The sequence below is a fragment of the Cantharellus anzutake genome (genome assembly GCF_015039405.1).
Source record: "Cantharellus anzutake strain C23 chromosome Unknown EI90scaffold_28, whole genome shotgun sequence".
NCBI classification, from domain to species: Eukaryota; Fungi; Basidiomycota; class Agaricomycetes; order Cantharellales; family Hydnaceae; genus Cantharellus; species Cantharellus anzutake.
The window spans coordinates 300,188-316,393 of record NW_024066978.1 but is presented as its reverse complement, the minus strand read 5'-3'; the positions used below and the strand labels follow the sequence as shown (position 1 = coordinate 316,393).

The window sequence follows — 16,206 nt, the reverse complement described above, 5'->3', positions numbered from 1 at the left end:
CAGTGACAGGGGAAGCGCCTTCATCTTGTGCTTCTCGAAAGAACTCGCAGATCTCCTGGGAGTCAAGCTAACCCCTTCCACACCCTACCACCCCCAGACAGACGGACAGACAGAGTGGGTCAAGCAGGAGATCAAAGCCTATCTCCAGGTATTCGTCAACCACTGCCAAGACGACTGGGCGGATTGGCTCCTGCTAGCAGAGTTCACTTACAACAACCAAGTCCACTCCTCCACCCACCAGACTCCCTTCAAACTCAACACTGGACAGCACCCCAGGATGGGGACAGAGCCCACACGTACGTCCGAGGTGGAAGCCACTGACGCCTTCTCATCTAGGATGATGAAGATGCAAGAGGAGGCGAAAGCAGCACTGGAACATGCAGTGGCCAAAATGGCCCGCTACTACGACCAAGGCCATGAGGCAGCCCCTAAGTACCAAGAGGGTGACCGGGTCTGGCTCAGCGCCCAGAACTACATGACAGACCACCCGACTAAGAAGCTGGACCATAAATGGTTAGGCCCCTTCAAGATTGTCAAAGTTGTCTCCCCAGCTGCTGTCAAGTTCCAGCTCACCGCTTGACAGAAGGGGATACACCCAGTCGTGTCCATGACGAACATAAGGCCCCACTGCCCGGACGAAATTTCAGAATGACCCCCTGACCCCTGCCCAGGCCCAGAACTCATAGACGGAGAGGAGGAATATGAGGTGGAGAAAACATTAAACTCTAAGTGGTTACGCCGGAAATGCTGGTATTTGGTAAAGTTCTCTGGCTGGCCGAACTCCAAAAACAAGTGGCCCCCCCAAGACCATCTGACACACGCTCCTGACCAAATCGAAGAGTTCCACCTGGCACACCCCCAAGCCCCAGGGAGAGAGAGGGAAAACCCCCTGGCCACTTCGAGGCAAAGTGGCTTAAGGAGGGGGTGATGTCAGGGCACACCTGCCCAACCTGCCTCCACCTGGGCCCACCTCACCTGGTACCTCTTCTCTCATCTGGCACCCTCCCCTCATGTTCTTTCCCCTCTCTATCCCTCTCCCACTTCTGTCTCTATTTCTATTTCTATTTCTATTTCTACTTCTATCTCACATGGATGACCTTTCCCTTATATCTATGTATTATTGACCCACCCGCGATGCGCACATGACATGCCTAGCCCCGGATGCCCCAGACGGCTCTAGGGTGCATCCTAGTGTGCACGCATGCAGCATACACCCTCAGGATCCCCCACGGGGACACCTGGGTGACTGCGGCTGTATGTGGGGTGACGTGGTGGACCTCATGTGACCCAAGCCACATGTATATAAACACACCTGGGGTGGGAACCGAAGAAGTAACCTTCTTCTCAACATTCCCACTTCAGTCTGAGTGGCCAGGGATCGCTGTCCCGCATTGGGCCTGCCAGTATGCACACCTGATCTACCCCCTGTGAGGTCCTCAGCACTGGACGCTACACCCATACTGCCTCGACCCCGGACACGTCCCTGACAACAAGGTTGGGATCTGTTAGAGACCGGATGCGAGACAAAGGAGATGTCTCCATGGCGGAGGGCTTTGGCCTCAGCAACTCAGACCAGGAGCACTGTGCCTAGTTACATGTCCATGCCCTAATTTACTTACTGGCAGCGAGAACTAAAGGGGGATTAACTCTAGTCGATTTTATCACTAGGGTGTAACCTATCTACAAGTTATGTATATATAGTTACAGCGAGGGCAGGCCCATGAATGACAGTGTTGTGGGGACAACTCCGTGTGCCGCAAAAAGTCGGATTCTGCGGAATTTGGCCACCAACATACAGCACATACCCTCTGACGCTCCCGATGCTCATTCTATCACTATCCAACACTCCATAAACTCATTCCTTATTTTTCCCTATTTTCCCCATCATTCCCAACAACCCCAAGCAAAATTCCCACACCCAACCACGCCGCCAATTTCACCCCCTCTCCAGATCTCCATACCCACACACACAACCCAGCCGTTTTTCCACCCGATAGTGATGCTCTACCTTCCTTCTTCACCCCCGGAGCATTTCCCAGAATGGCAATCCCATGCCTGGATGGTTCAGCACGGAGTAGAGTCTCACATGGTCTTGACAGCACCTGTCAATGGCCACATCTCAAGAACTACTGCACCAAATGGGACGAATAGGGGCTCGTTGGAAAGCTGGAGACGAGGAGGTTGCTGACGGGAGGATAGGCGGGCGCTGTGGCGAAGTGTTGCGGAGTTAACCTTCACAATTTCCATTTCGGACCCGTTATCACATATTCCCCATTCATTCATTTTTCTTTATTGTTTCTTTGTTCCCAACCAGGAGCGCTGTACCAAGTTACATGTCCATGCCCTAATTTACTTACTGGCAGCAAGAACTAAAAAGGGGGATAACTCTAGTCGATTATATCACTAGGGTGTAACCTATCTACAAGTTATGTATATATGGTTACAGCGAGGGCAGGCCCATGAATGGCAGGTGTGCTGAACAGCATGGCTGATGGCAGCATATTTGGCCTCCAGAGTAGTGAGGGCAATAGTGCCCTGCTTCTTCGAAGTCCATGCAATCAGTCCTCCAGACATCATTGTTACGGGGATGGGGGGAAATCCCCAATCCTCGATCCGTTCTTATAGCAGGATGACGAACATCGTATCTAGTCTGTACCATAATGGGATATGTAATCGATGAGTGATCCCAGTCTTGCAAGGGAGTGGACGATCGAATTCCCATCGATCGTGATTGGTGATGTAGTGAGCTATTAAGGAATTGATGGTAGGTAGTCGGAGACGTCATGATGGACATGTCAGCCACGGGTACTTGGCGCTCCTCAATGGAGCGTACCGTGAGCGAGGTTGCAACTCGTGAGGTGGGTGAGGACTTCATATAACTGCCATCGGGTACTTGGTGTTCGCAGCGCGAATGTACCAGTAGCGGGTTGATATCATGAGCGTGCAATGAGGATTGACTAATGTGGCCTTCAGTGACTTGGCGTTCCCAAAGGGAACGTTGTAAGGGGGCAAGGGATCTACCACCCTAACGAGAAAGAGAGGGGGCCAAGTGTTGGGAATGCTCAGGGGAGGTTCGGATGATGAGGAAGGGGGGGGGAGAAATGGTCCGGGTGCGATGTGATAAAAATGATAAATCTCGTAAATCTCACTGATAATCAAACTAATGGGAACTCTGTCCCTGCACTATGTCTTGAGCCTCTTTGGCTTCGTATTCGCCGCTCTGGGTGCTGGTAACGTCTGCTAGAACTTCATGTTCGTTTGGGGAGCACCTCTCTCTGTTTGGGGAGTCCTTTTTGTAAATACAGGAAAGAGGGTAACTATAAATATGAAAGAAATACGTGGAAATCCGAATGATCCGACGGGTTTAGGACGGAAACAGATCCACAAGGAACACTTAAGAAAAAAGTAATATCAAAGAAATATTGATGTTGTTAAGGAAATAAAGAACCATGGCGATCGCCTCAACCGCTGAACCAAATGCGTCACTCGTAACATCGTTCGACTCGTGTTGACAAGGGCTTTCCAACGATACCAAATTCGTCCAGATCGGTGGAGAATTGATGGAGATACAGAGGAAGCGGCGGAATTTGCGGGTGACAGTTACCCAATTTGGAAACTGATGGTTGTCCGTGGTCGGGAATGGCTTGAAAAAATCGGAAGAAATATGAAAAACGTGGAAGGGATATATGGAACAATGGTAAATGTGTTTCGGGGTGGGGTGCTTGACATGGGTGGTAGAATCGCGATAATCGGCTCGTTTGCGTGGTACCGGCTGTGCCTGCCTACAATGTACCGTTGGTGGGGGAATATGATGACTGATGAAGGAGGGAACAGACGGTGGACGGGCAGCTACTTGGCGTTCGCATAGCGAACATGCTGGCATCACGGGAAAGTGGACCTCAGAGTATTCACGATCTCCAAGATCATGATGTGACGTCGTCTGTCGAGCACTGGGGGGAGAGTGGAGTGATGAAGTCCCGTAGGGTACAGGTTCCATAGGATGATACACAGGTCGAGAGTCTTCGACTTGCGACCTCGAGTTCTCACAGCAAGGACCGTTAGAGGACTTGACATAACCAGGCTTATAAGACATGTTGTGAATTGTACAGTCACACGGTTCAGTTGAGTCACAGGATGGGTTGTACAGAAGACGACACACAAGACAGTTGTAGAGAGTAGTTGTTAGTTAGCGGGAACCGCCTTCGGCGGTTTCCGTACAAGACACATGACTATCTACAAATGGTAAGGTCGTGGGAAATCCCGCAAAACACAAGTAACCTCGGCCAGCACCAAAACCCCAATGGGGAAAGCTTTGCACGAGGGGGGAAAGGGGTAGAACAGGTAAGGAGGATAGGGTATCGGGATATAGGATGGAAGGGAGAAAGAGGGGGGGAACGATAGAGAGGAGAAGTCTTTGACCATGCGACGGATATGGTCGTTACTCCGTATCCGTAACAGTCATGAACACAGTGCCCAGTCCTACCATAACACGCTAGGTAACTAGTTTCTATTTACTTATTAGTTCAACAACGATTGATTGACTGAGCATAACATGCTAGTGTAAATCGCTGATATTCTAATAACTTTAATACCAATAAAATGGTTGAGCTCACAAGTATAAGATGCGCATAAGGGCTACATGTGGAAGGCAAATAAGGGTGCGCATGACCCATGGGAACATTCTGAGCAAGCGACTCGCCCAGAACTGTCATAGCCACAGCTGTGAGAACTTTTGATGCTCTTGGACAACAGCTGAGTCGTAACTAATGACAGAGAGTTCGTTAGTGTAGGTGCTGAACTTGTCAAGGATATGCTCATAGTAGGTGCTAAGTTGGTGCAGGTAAGTGTAGAGAAGTGCACACTTATATCTGACGAGTTAGAAGTGCAAACCAAGTCCATCCCCTAACATCTACATATACTAAAAGCTGGGGAGAGTTACAATCGAAGCGCTCCAATTGGTCACCTTGCCTTTCTCGCTCTCTCATTGGCTCCCCTCGCTTTTTCCCACCCATTTGGCCCTCCTCATTCGCTGGCTTTAGCATGGACTTTGACAGCTTGACATCATTCTGATGTCCGCAGGGATGCAAACCTGACTGGGCCATTCCCAATCCATGGCCATCCGTGCTCTCAATGGAGAGCTGTCCACAATGTTCATGATAGGTGTGCTCTCCTTTGTGACTATGGACATCCACACAGGTTCCGAGGCTCAGTCTCATTCCGATCACTCAGTGTGTCTGATGGATTTGGATTTTCACCCCAGTTATGCCCTAGTGTTCATGTCGCTCAGAGACTGAGCTACCCTGATTCCATGATCACCTACTGTGCCCCATCTCTCTTCATGCTTTTGCTTCTGAGACAAGTGGTTAACGTGGTACAGGTATGGATGCCAGAGATGCAATGACTCCATGCGATCATCCATGTAAGTTAACTCAAAAATCATCTCCCTCTCGATCAACATGGTTGAAATCTTCAAGACGGGCAGTTTGCCGTGCTTTTGCTGGCATTTTGGCTGCATAAAAGTTGAATAGTGGGTGTGGGCCCCACTGTCATATCCATCTATGGCCATCATCCTCCACTACCTCCAATCCTTCCAGACTACCTCTGCTCCTTCTTCACTAACCTCGGAGCCCCCGTATTCCACAATCACCTCCGATTCCCTCGATGGTCACCACCCCCTCTTTTCAATATATTACCTATGCCTTCCTAAGTATGGCCGAAGGTCTCTGGACAGCCCCGATGTCCGCTAGCACACTCCTGCCCCCACTGGGCAATTCACTTGCTTGCCCTGCAAGTGTACCTTTGGGCCTATCCCTCCTTTCTGTTTGTGGGTTATCGCCTGCCATTCCACTAACCCCATGACCCAACTTGTCAGTAATATTCAGTCAGCTAATGTTTAACTCTGTTAGCTCCGCTCTGCTTGGTCCTGCCATTCACAAGCCCGCCTCGCTGTAACTATACTTAACTTGTAGATAGGTTACACCCCAGTGATAAAATTGACTAGAGTTGATCCCCCTTTTTAGTTCTCATTGCCAGTAAGTAAATTAGGGCATGGATGTGTAACCAGGCACAGCGCTCCTGGTCTGAGTCGCTGAGGCCGAAGCCCTCCACCACGGAGACAACTCCTTCGTCTTGCTTCTGGTCTCTAACACTCATCACCCCCAGAGCTCTGCTCCACCTCCAGTACATCCCTGACCCACTGGCAGATGACCTGGAACCTCACTCCACACAACCACTCAACTGGGAAGCATATGGATAGCCTTCCTGGTGGGTCCATGACAGTTGTACCATGGTGGGAAAAATAGGGAAAAATACAGCAATGAAGCAGAGAACTCTGTTTGTTCAATTCTTAATTACATGAGACTCTTTTGTTCTAAATTTGAACCATTACATTTGTTTAAACATTTCAAATCACATTTCTACTAAATGTCACAGGATAAAAATGGGATAATCAGCTGAAAGTCATAGCATAGCCATATGTGCAGTAACATGCAGTCTGAATTCAGAATGACTGAGTCATAGCAAACTTAATGGTAAACAAGTAGAATTTGAAATAAAAACTGTGACAAATGTGGCACAGTCAAGTTCTAATTAAACATAAATAGCTTAGGCAAGGAGGGACAATGAGAATTCTAGGTGCAGTCTGACCATAGCAAAGCTGCAGTTCAGCACAGCTGAGTGCAGTAGAACTATAGCATGAAAAATTCATTTTTTATTCAGTTTAAGGAAAATACACTGTAGATACATCCTGTAAATACGAGGTAGAGCATGAAAAAGGAAGGCAACCTAAGGAGTATAAAAGGAGACCCTTTCTGTGACTTTACACCCCCCCTTAGAGAAGTAAGAAAATAGAGTATTATTTTTCTCAAGCAATTCTGGTTATCACTCCAGTGCAAAAAAGTGTAAAACAGTTAAGATTGCCACTGTAGTAAAAGGCAGCAATTAGGGAGAGAAATATTTACTTTTCAACAGGAGAGCTGGTTAACACTCCAGATTTCAAAAGTGTAAACAAAACAGTTATATTGCTACTGTTAAAACAAGCAATAAAAATAAGAGAAAAATAGGAAAAGGCCATGGGACACTTCAGATACAATCTAAAACCATTCACGGAATAAAATCTTTGAAAATTCACTAAGCAGAGATTGATTTCAGGTTAAGATTCCAAATTTAACGATCCCACACAGAATTATACCTAGATAAATTGAGAAATTACATTAAGGGAACAGCTCCACAGGGTTTTGTTCATCTGTAAGTCATTGCTCAGAGACTTTTAGACTAACCCATAAAACAGAATTAGCCAAACACTTGGATTAGTACTATATTTACAACAAATTCATTAGTACACCTCCCCATCCAAACCAAAGAACCAGGGAACAGATTGGTGGTGGTCTTGTTAGAACCTCCCAACTGTCCTTCCTTCATTCTCTCCTTCACCGGAGGTGACAAAAGATGATGGATATGACATTCTCCCATTGTGCTGTTGTCTCAGGTTATGGCACTGTGTCAGGGACTCGTCTGGGGTCGAGGGACCCTGGGTGTAGTGTCTGGTGCTGAGGGCCTGGCAGGGGCAGATCGGGCATGCGTACTGACAGGCCCGATGCAGGACAATGATCCCTGGCCACTTAGACTGAAGTGGAAAGTTGAGAAGAAGGCTACTTCTTTGGTTCCCACTTCAGCTTCGTTTATATACATGCAGCTCAGGTCTCATGACAGGTGCCACGTCACCCTCGCACACAGCTGTAACCACCCAGGTGTCTCTGTGGGAGATCCCAAGGGCATCCGGTGCGAGCACATGTGCTGGGCACAGCAGGGAGTCGCCCAAGGTGCCCAGGCCAGGTGTGTTGTGGGCACGCTGCAGATGGGTCAATGGTACATTGATACAAAGGAAGATCGTCCATGTAGAATAAAGAGAAAATAAAGAGAAAGTGAAAGTAGGAAGAGTGAGGAAACAAAGATGAGGAGGGGGAGAGGAAGAAGGGGGAGGAGGTGAGGAGTGGACAGTGGGGTACCGGGTCAGGTGGGGCCAGGTGGAGGCGGGTCAGGTGGGTGTGCCCTGACACACCTCTGAGGATGACTTAGTAGTAGAAACAGTAAAGTCTGACTCAGTAGTCATGTGACTCATATGGAGTGAAGATTAAATAGAAAGACAAGGAAACAAATGCACAACTTCAACATGTGCACCATGTACCATGGACTGCTCTTGTCCAGGTGCATGGCACTGAACAAGAGCCAACATGTGAACATGGTTGTTTTGTCCAGTCACCCATTGTTCCCCTGAGCAGTCCCAGAGTTATCATTCCACCCCAGCTGAGATCCCCATTGTTTTAAGTCACTCCCTCTGTTATGGAAATGGGAATTTCCCATTTTAGACTCTTATGGGTTCTGTGTCACATGATTTGTATAGTAATTAAGTTTAACCAATCAATAAACAACCAAAAACCCGCTGTGCTAACATCTGTTACAAATGTTAAACTGCCTGTGATAACATCTGTATAACCATATGAACCCCATTCCCCAACCTTTCCCCTTTCCTGCGCCTTGAACGGACGAAAATGGGCGTCTCCGGCCCCATTTTTGTAACACCCTCCCTCCCACAAGATGTAATGGGTCTATCACTTGTGACTCAGGTTTGGGGGGGTAGGTCTCTCTCTATGTCAGATAGTAGTGGGTCCTTGGGAGTATGGTGCTATTACTCTGTGTACCTCTGTCTCTACTGTCTGTACAGTTGTCTGGCAAGAGCCAATACAAATATAAAAGGAAAGTGAAAGGCAAATGTGTGAATAGTTAAGAAAATAAAGAAAATGTCATATTTTCTCAACCACGCAACGAAATCCAACGATCTTGGACTCGTAAGAACCACCTACCCAGTCCCTACAACTCTTACTATTACCATGACTCAGCAATCCTAGCCTCTGATGCAGTAAGGGGTGAAGTGTGCAATAAGTGTTGCTTTGGCCTGCATGGACTTGTCCCCACAACAACATGATGCCATTCATGACAGGATGATTGCCCCAAACAGTGCCATCCTGTGTGCAGCTGACTTTCCATCATATGACTCTTTCATCCATGCTACCATTTTGTTTGATGTTGGTTCCACATCCTTTGGACCAAATCCAAAATCACTTGGCAACCATCCTCTCTTCAACACATGGCAGCTCACTGAGCTCAAAGTCTTTCATCACCCATGTTCTCATTCTCATCATCCTCTTGAGCCACCACATTTGCTGCCACTGCATCCATCTCTTCCATGCTCATCCCCCTTGACATCCTGCCATTCCAGTCTTGTGAATTGAACCCATCCATTCCACTGTGGACAACGCTGCTGAGCATTTGCCTTCCATGGCAGTGCTGCCACTTGCCCCTTCACCACCAGCTCTAAATGTTTATTAATATTTCTACCTACCCAATATTACTACGGACCTCCTAGGACCTCCACCACCCCTGCAAAGGTTTTCCCACTCTCCAGTAGCTGTCACTAATTCCACCCTTCACCTACCCACTCCACAATGCTTGATAAGGCGATTCTCTCACAAGCTCACCGACCCAGCAAGTGGGTAATGTCATATCCATCCACGGCCATCAACTTCCACTGCTTCCGATCCCTCCAGACTACAGTGCTCCAAAAAACCGTTCCAATGTTTTTCACTTTTCACTTCATGAGCTTATAGTATCATGGCAGCACATTCTAAAATTCCCCAAAAATCTTTAAACATGCATTAGTATCCCCTTCACAGATCTGCAAATTATGTAAGCAATATATTTATTTCAGAGTGGAGGCAATCCAGGATGGCTGGAGGTGATGAAAGGTGGTGGCAGGAGATGAATATGACATCAGCCATGTGTGGTACACTCAGGTTCACACCTCCAGAGCTAATATCAGGACAAGGGGACAAGTGCATTGGAAGCAACATCCATTCATTTGCATGTACATGCCTTACAGTGGGCCAAACATCTGAGCTAAACATCCATTCTTACTAATCATTTGGGCACTCCCACTCACTTGTACACATGTACACCCAAAAGCATAAACATCACTATTGATGGTAGGGTGCTGTTTTTCCCAAAATAATTCCAGTGCAGTGAACTGGACACAACCTCCTAAAATGGAGGTTGTTTTCCCTGTCAGAAGACCATCAAGGATACCAGATACTCCAAAGCTGCACAACTGTGCTTGACCTGCACCATTGATTAGGATGTTGGACTAACCAACTCTGGTCAGCAGTGTCTGTGCAAGCAATTTCTCAGTCTGACACATACTGGATTAAGATCCACATGGATGGTAGTAGGATTGTGTCTGTGGAGGTACAGCAGTCCCTGAGCTCCAACTGATATCTGTATTTATGCTGGAGGATCAACCAAAGCATGAGATTGATTCTACCAAAACACTCACCAGCATCCCACAATCAGCAGCAGGTTTCTGGGCCAAATATATGAACAACAGGGCTGTTTAAGATCCTCACTTCTCTGATTAGGTGCTGGAAAACAATGATGCCAATAAGGATAATGGATCATGACTCCCAAAGAGATAAATAAGGCATCACCTTTATGACTTTCCTGGTGTTCTCATGTGTATTCCTGAGACTGTCAATTGAACTAAGAGGTTTATAGCATACCTAGAGAAATCATGGATTGAGTCAGCCAGGAGTGATATATATGTAATGGCAACATACAGGGATTTCAGCTCCAGTGCAAGGACCCCAGCAAGCACAGAACACATCCAAGTGCCCCCTGCTAACATTGGGGTTGTAATACATATCCTCAAGCTGACCAGGAGATCTTGAACATTCCTAAAAAAACAGACATGGAATCCACTTGTTCTACAGCAGACATCAGTGAGTTCAATGAGTGCATGGTTGCCATAGGAGCACCATTGTGCATCCAATGATCCAAAAACATCCCCTCTGCATCTCCTGGAGACATGGAGAGTCCAGACTCAGCAAATGGGGCCATTTGCAGCACCTCCCAAATAAGGGGGCAATTCCCAGGCATTGTGGAGCATCATTGAATAGTGCATATTGAACTGGATCTGTCATATCCCAGATCTTCCACCTCCCTCTGCCCTATTCCTACATGACTCCTATGACTGTCATATCCACAACAACTCTGCCTCACCTCCGCTCCACTCCACCACTGCTCCAGTCCACCTCTGGTCCGTCCTCCCCCCACACCTCCACTATACCCTCCAGTCCACCTCCGGTTCACCTCCACCACCAATCTCTGGTACCTTCTTTGCTACCTCTTATCCTCATCCTATATGATTATTAATATTTCTATCTACCCAATATTACTACGGACCTCCTAGGACCTCCGCCCACTCTGCAAAGGTTTTCCCACTTCGAGTAGCTGTTGCTAATTCCACCCTTCATCTACCCACTCCACAATGCCTGATAAGGTGATTCTCTCATGAGCTTGCTGACCCAGCAAGTGGGTAAGTCCCCCTTGGGTTTTCCCCTTTGTTCCCATTTGTCTTCTATTATGTATATAAGTCCTGTACTGTAGTTGATGGCACATCAGTGCAAAATCGACGACTAGACTACCCCCCAGAGTTCGCACCCTCTTGTTCTGAAGTTAAGGACCAGACTCCTAAGTGTTTACTGAATGTAGGCACAGCACTCCTCTCCGAGTCGCTGAGGCCATGGTCCCTCCACTTGTTCTCTACCTCCAGCCTCCTTCTGGGGAAATGTTAGAATGGGCGGAAACGGACGACTCCGGAGTGGAATCGGAGACTTAGCGTGGAGGGACCTTGGCCTCAGCGACTCAAGCGGAGCGCTGTGCCATTGCTGTTTGTCCATTTGGTCCTTAATTTCACAGTAGGTGAGCAGGAAGTCTCTTGGGGGCATTTCAGGTCGATTTCGGACTAAACCAAAACGAGTATGTACAAGCGCCGATATATATAATGGAAGGGGCAAAAGCACAAGGAGAACAAAGGGTAACCGAATCGGAATGAAGATGTCCGAACGGGAACAAAGGGTAGAAGAAGCGGAGAGGTACCGAAGGTCATAAGGCAGGACCTGTGATACATCCGAAAGGAGGTAGGGAGGGCAAGGCCCAGAGGGGCAGGAGGATGAGGGGAAGTGGGGATGATGACTAACTGGCTAGAATAGAAAGAAGCAGTAGTCCAAATAGGGATGAGGGGAAAACGCGAGAAATACATTACAAGCGGCGAGAGGGCCAAAGGTGATCCGTGAAGCTCGGGGGTTGCGGAGCTTACGGAGGTTATGGAGGCGGGGTTGAAAGTCCGAGGGATATTGGCAATGGTGTTTACGTAGTATGAGGTCACCAATGCAATGGACTAAGACCGAGGTGGAGTCAAAGTCCGAGGTAGGGACTATGACGGAGGCTCGGAGTAAGGTACGAGCGGTGTCCGAGTGCGAAGTACGGAACAGCGGTGGAAGGTCGTAACTTGGCGGAAGGGTGGCGGAGGAGTAGCAGAGGGAGGAGAGAGGGGAAAGGTAAGGGAGAAGGAGTGGCGGAAAGAAGAGTAGTCAGGTCCGAAGGTGAGTATCGGAGCAGACGGGGGAAGCGTAGGAGGATGACGGGAGGGTGGAGGTGTTGTGAAGGGGGAGCGGAGTAGTAGGAGGGTGGCGAGAGGGGCAGTGTTCGGTCCGAGATGAGTATTGGAGCGGACGGAGATAGGGTCGGGGAGGTAAGGCGGAGGTGTGTTGCCAGGACCGAGGGTGAGTATCGGAACGGCAGCGGTAGGTTATGACTCCGGAGGTGAAGAGGGTGGAGGTCCGGAAGTCGGGTCAGGGTCGGGTATGCACGGATATGACAGGAAAGGTCCAGGGACACTGCCCTCCTCATGTGTTCTTGACAATGACCTCCACCAGCCCCCCCAATCTCTCTCTGCTGCCTCCGGTCGATGCCAATGACCCTAGGACTACCTCCTCCTTTGACTCTCTCCTGCTCTGCCTCCCATCTACGTCCACATCACCTCCAGACCTCCCCTACCAGACCTCCACCTCCTTGGGCCTCTTGTTCTAAGGAAATGGACCTGCTCATTGTTGGTAAACCTCAACTTGCCTATCCACCCTCCTTATTTCCAGTCTCCACACCTCCGGTACCTCCCCATTCCTACCTTATCGATAATCTTTATTGTTTTATCATTTGATATTTTCTACAACCCCAATCTTCTGGACTACAACTTCTGGGCTCTGGGCCATTCCAGACATCTTCCTCTGTAGTCTCCTGCTTATTCTTAGATGGGTCCAGGCCTTTCCATTCAGTTGGCTTTTAATTCTCCCACTCCACAAACCTCAGATGTGATTTGGGCTTTTCACCTATTCCTTATTTGTCCTGTGGATTCTTTTCTATTTACTTCTCCTTCCCCTTGGTAACCTCTGTTTACCTTCGGATCCAATTGTTTCTGATATACAGTGCTCCAAAAAACCGTTCCAATGTTTTCACTTCTTGAGCTTATAGTATCATGGCAGTGCATTCTAAAAATCATTTAGGATGCATTAGTATCCCCTTCACAGATCTACAAATTATGTAAGCAATATATTTATTTTTGGTAAACTTATTTAATTTATAAGGGACCCATGTCATTGGAATGGTTTTTTGGAGTGCCTTTGGCACATCCTAAAAATAAAAATATCACATGTCATGTCATGTGATATTGTTTACTGTACACACTAATGAACAAAATAATGTTGCTGGAGCATAAATACCCAACATTCTTGCAGCATAATGCCCCCAAAATCCAAATGCATCCCTTGTCTGCTTCAAAAATTGCCAAAGTCCTTTCCCTCATTGATTCTGGTCATAGTGCTTGCCAGATCTCATCTGCTACTGGCTGTGGCCTCACCACTAAGGCCGGAGGATAAATGGGAATGAGAATGGGTAAGGGGAAGTTAGCCGACTGAATGGAAAGAAGACAACAGTTGTACTACAAATGGAAGGTGACTAATTTATGATGACGAGAGCGGGATCACCAGAGGATGCAGGTAGCTCTGAAGCCAGAGTTACATATCTGAAGGATGTCAGGTGACTCCACTAAATGAAATGGGAGGGGGAATAGTTTAGAGGTATGTGACAAGATGTCAGAGATCCATTGGGAGGTCTGAGCAAATCTGGAGGTTCCGAATGTTCTGACTCAGGACCGAGCTTTCAGGATGGAGATGGCCAAGGGCAGGTGTGCCAAAGTCCAGGCCGGAGCTGAGACAGTTGGGATGGAAGGTGACATTGGGAAGTGGGGAGGTATGGTGTAGGGGATGATGAGGTTGTTAGGTGTAGTGAGATGGGAGAGTATGGGGTCAGGATTCCAGGATATGACAGGCCCGGCCTCTGTTTAGGGGCAGCCCTACCTCAGAGCTGGACACTTGCAGTGTCCCAGGCAGCCCGGTGCTGGATCCTATCCCAAGCTCCTCAAACTCACTAAGTGGGGATTGAGTTGAGAAGAAGGGTAAGTTTCCCTATTCCCCACTTGGCTGCTATAAAAGGGAAATGTACTGTACAGTTCATAATGTGACTATGGGTAGAAGCTGAGCATGTTCCCACAATGCAGAAAAGGTGTCACATGGGTTAAGGTGAGTTGCTCGCCTTGACCCACATTGTTATGGAAATGGAGAATCTTATGGTCCGTGACAGGCAACCAGACCTTGAGGCCCTTTGCTATGGAAATGGGCCTAGACTCCTATAGACCAGGCACACAGGTAAGATATTTCTTACTTCTTCTCACTTCATTCTCTGCCAAACCCCATGCCAAGCTTTCCCACTGGGTTTTGGTGCTGGCTGGGGGATTTGTTGATTTCCAAAGGACTTCCTTTGGCCATTATAACATTTGTATTAGATAGATACAAGTCATATGACATGTATGGTAATTGCCGAGATGTTTTCTCATTATCAAATACATAACCCACAAACCTTGTACCGCGATTGTAACATCCTCACCTTTGTGTCACCACTGTAAACTCAACCTGTAACCCTGGAACCATGTCCACCTCCCTATTCCTCCTCTCCATGACAAAACCGCAATGAGGAGGGCATTCCCATGCCCAACCTCCTGCTGCCCGCTCCCACCAGTCCACTGGGTGGTCGAGTGGTTACTCCCATCCAACCAGAAGTTCCCTATCAGGAACTGTAGCCTATCCCACCTCCTCAGGAGAAGGATACGGTCCAGGCAGCTCCAGGATGCCTGGCCATGCACCCATGGGTCCCACTCCCACGGTCACCCACTACCGTGCACTGGTCCACCGGCCCACTTTCCCCAACAACTCCCGCTACCGGTACGCTCCCATGAGTGCCAAGTCACCGATAGCCACCAACTGGGTGACTCCCTTTGGGAGTCCCAGTATCCCTCACTACCGGTACGCTCTATTGAGCGCCAAGTCACCGCCAGCCAAACACTCCCAGCATACCCACTACCGGCACGCTCCCAGGAGCGCCAAGTCCCCGTTAGCAGACAGCCAGGTGGCTCCCTCAAGGAGCCCACATCATACTCGCTACCGGTACGCTCCCAGGAGCGCTAAGTTACGGTTGGCCGACACACAGGTTGTACTTCCATACACTCATCCTATTCTGCTCTCCCTCCGATGGCTACGCAGCCACCTTCATTAGTGAGCCAAACGGCTCAGGTTGGGTCCCCCGGAACCCATTCCTGTAACACACATGATTTTTCCCACAGGTTCGCATGTGGGCTGTAGTTGTGAGAGGTACATATGTAAAGATGGGAGGATGAGGGAAGTGGGGGGAGGTCAGGGAAGGTGGTTCTGGTCAGGTGTGGTTGCCCTGACAACTGTGAATGGACAACCCAGCAGCCAACCCCTAAGGCTTCCAGGATGTCATCATGGTTGGGAGGCAGCTTAATCTTACTAAAGCCCCCATGGATGGTTTGTACATGTTCTTCCACATACTTGCGATGAATGCCAATTTGACACCCTTTGTTAGAACTGGGCAAGGGTGGACGATTCCAGAGGGGAACTGGAGACTTAGCAAGGGGGGACCTTGGCCTCAGCGACTCAAGCAGAGCGCTGTGCCATTGCTGTTTGTCCATTTGGTCCTTAATTTCATAGGAGGCAAGCAGGAAGTCTCTAGGGGGCATTTCAGGTCGATTTTAGACTAAGGCCTAAAACGAGTATGTACAAGCACTGATATATATAATGGAGAGGGCGAAAGCACAGGGAAACAAAGGGGGTCCGAATGGGAACGAAGGTGTCCAAACAGGAACAAAGGGATGACAGAAGCGGAGCAGTACCGAAGGTCATAGGG

The 16,206-nt window shown here is 48.4% G+C and overlaps 1 protein-coding gene across 1 annotated transcript; it reads right to left on the bottom strand.

Moving 5' to 3' along the window:
• Positions 1-9,931: 9,931 nt before the first annotated feature.
• Positions 9,932-10,986, bottom strand: EI90DRAFT_3016887 (uncharacterized protein; the record flags this gene model as incomplete). The annotated part of the gene is made up of 7 exons (XM_039057041.1): positions 9,932-10,173; positions 10,204-10,222; positions 10,255-10,329; positions 10,388-10,414; positions 10,539-10,610; positions 10,668-10,784; positions 10,810-10,986. 7 exons carry the CDS (start codon positions 10,984-10,986, stop codon positions 9,932-9,934), a joined length of 729 nt encoding a protein of 242 aa, XP_038915339.1.
• Positions 10,987-16,206: the final 5,220 nt, after the last annotated feature.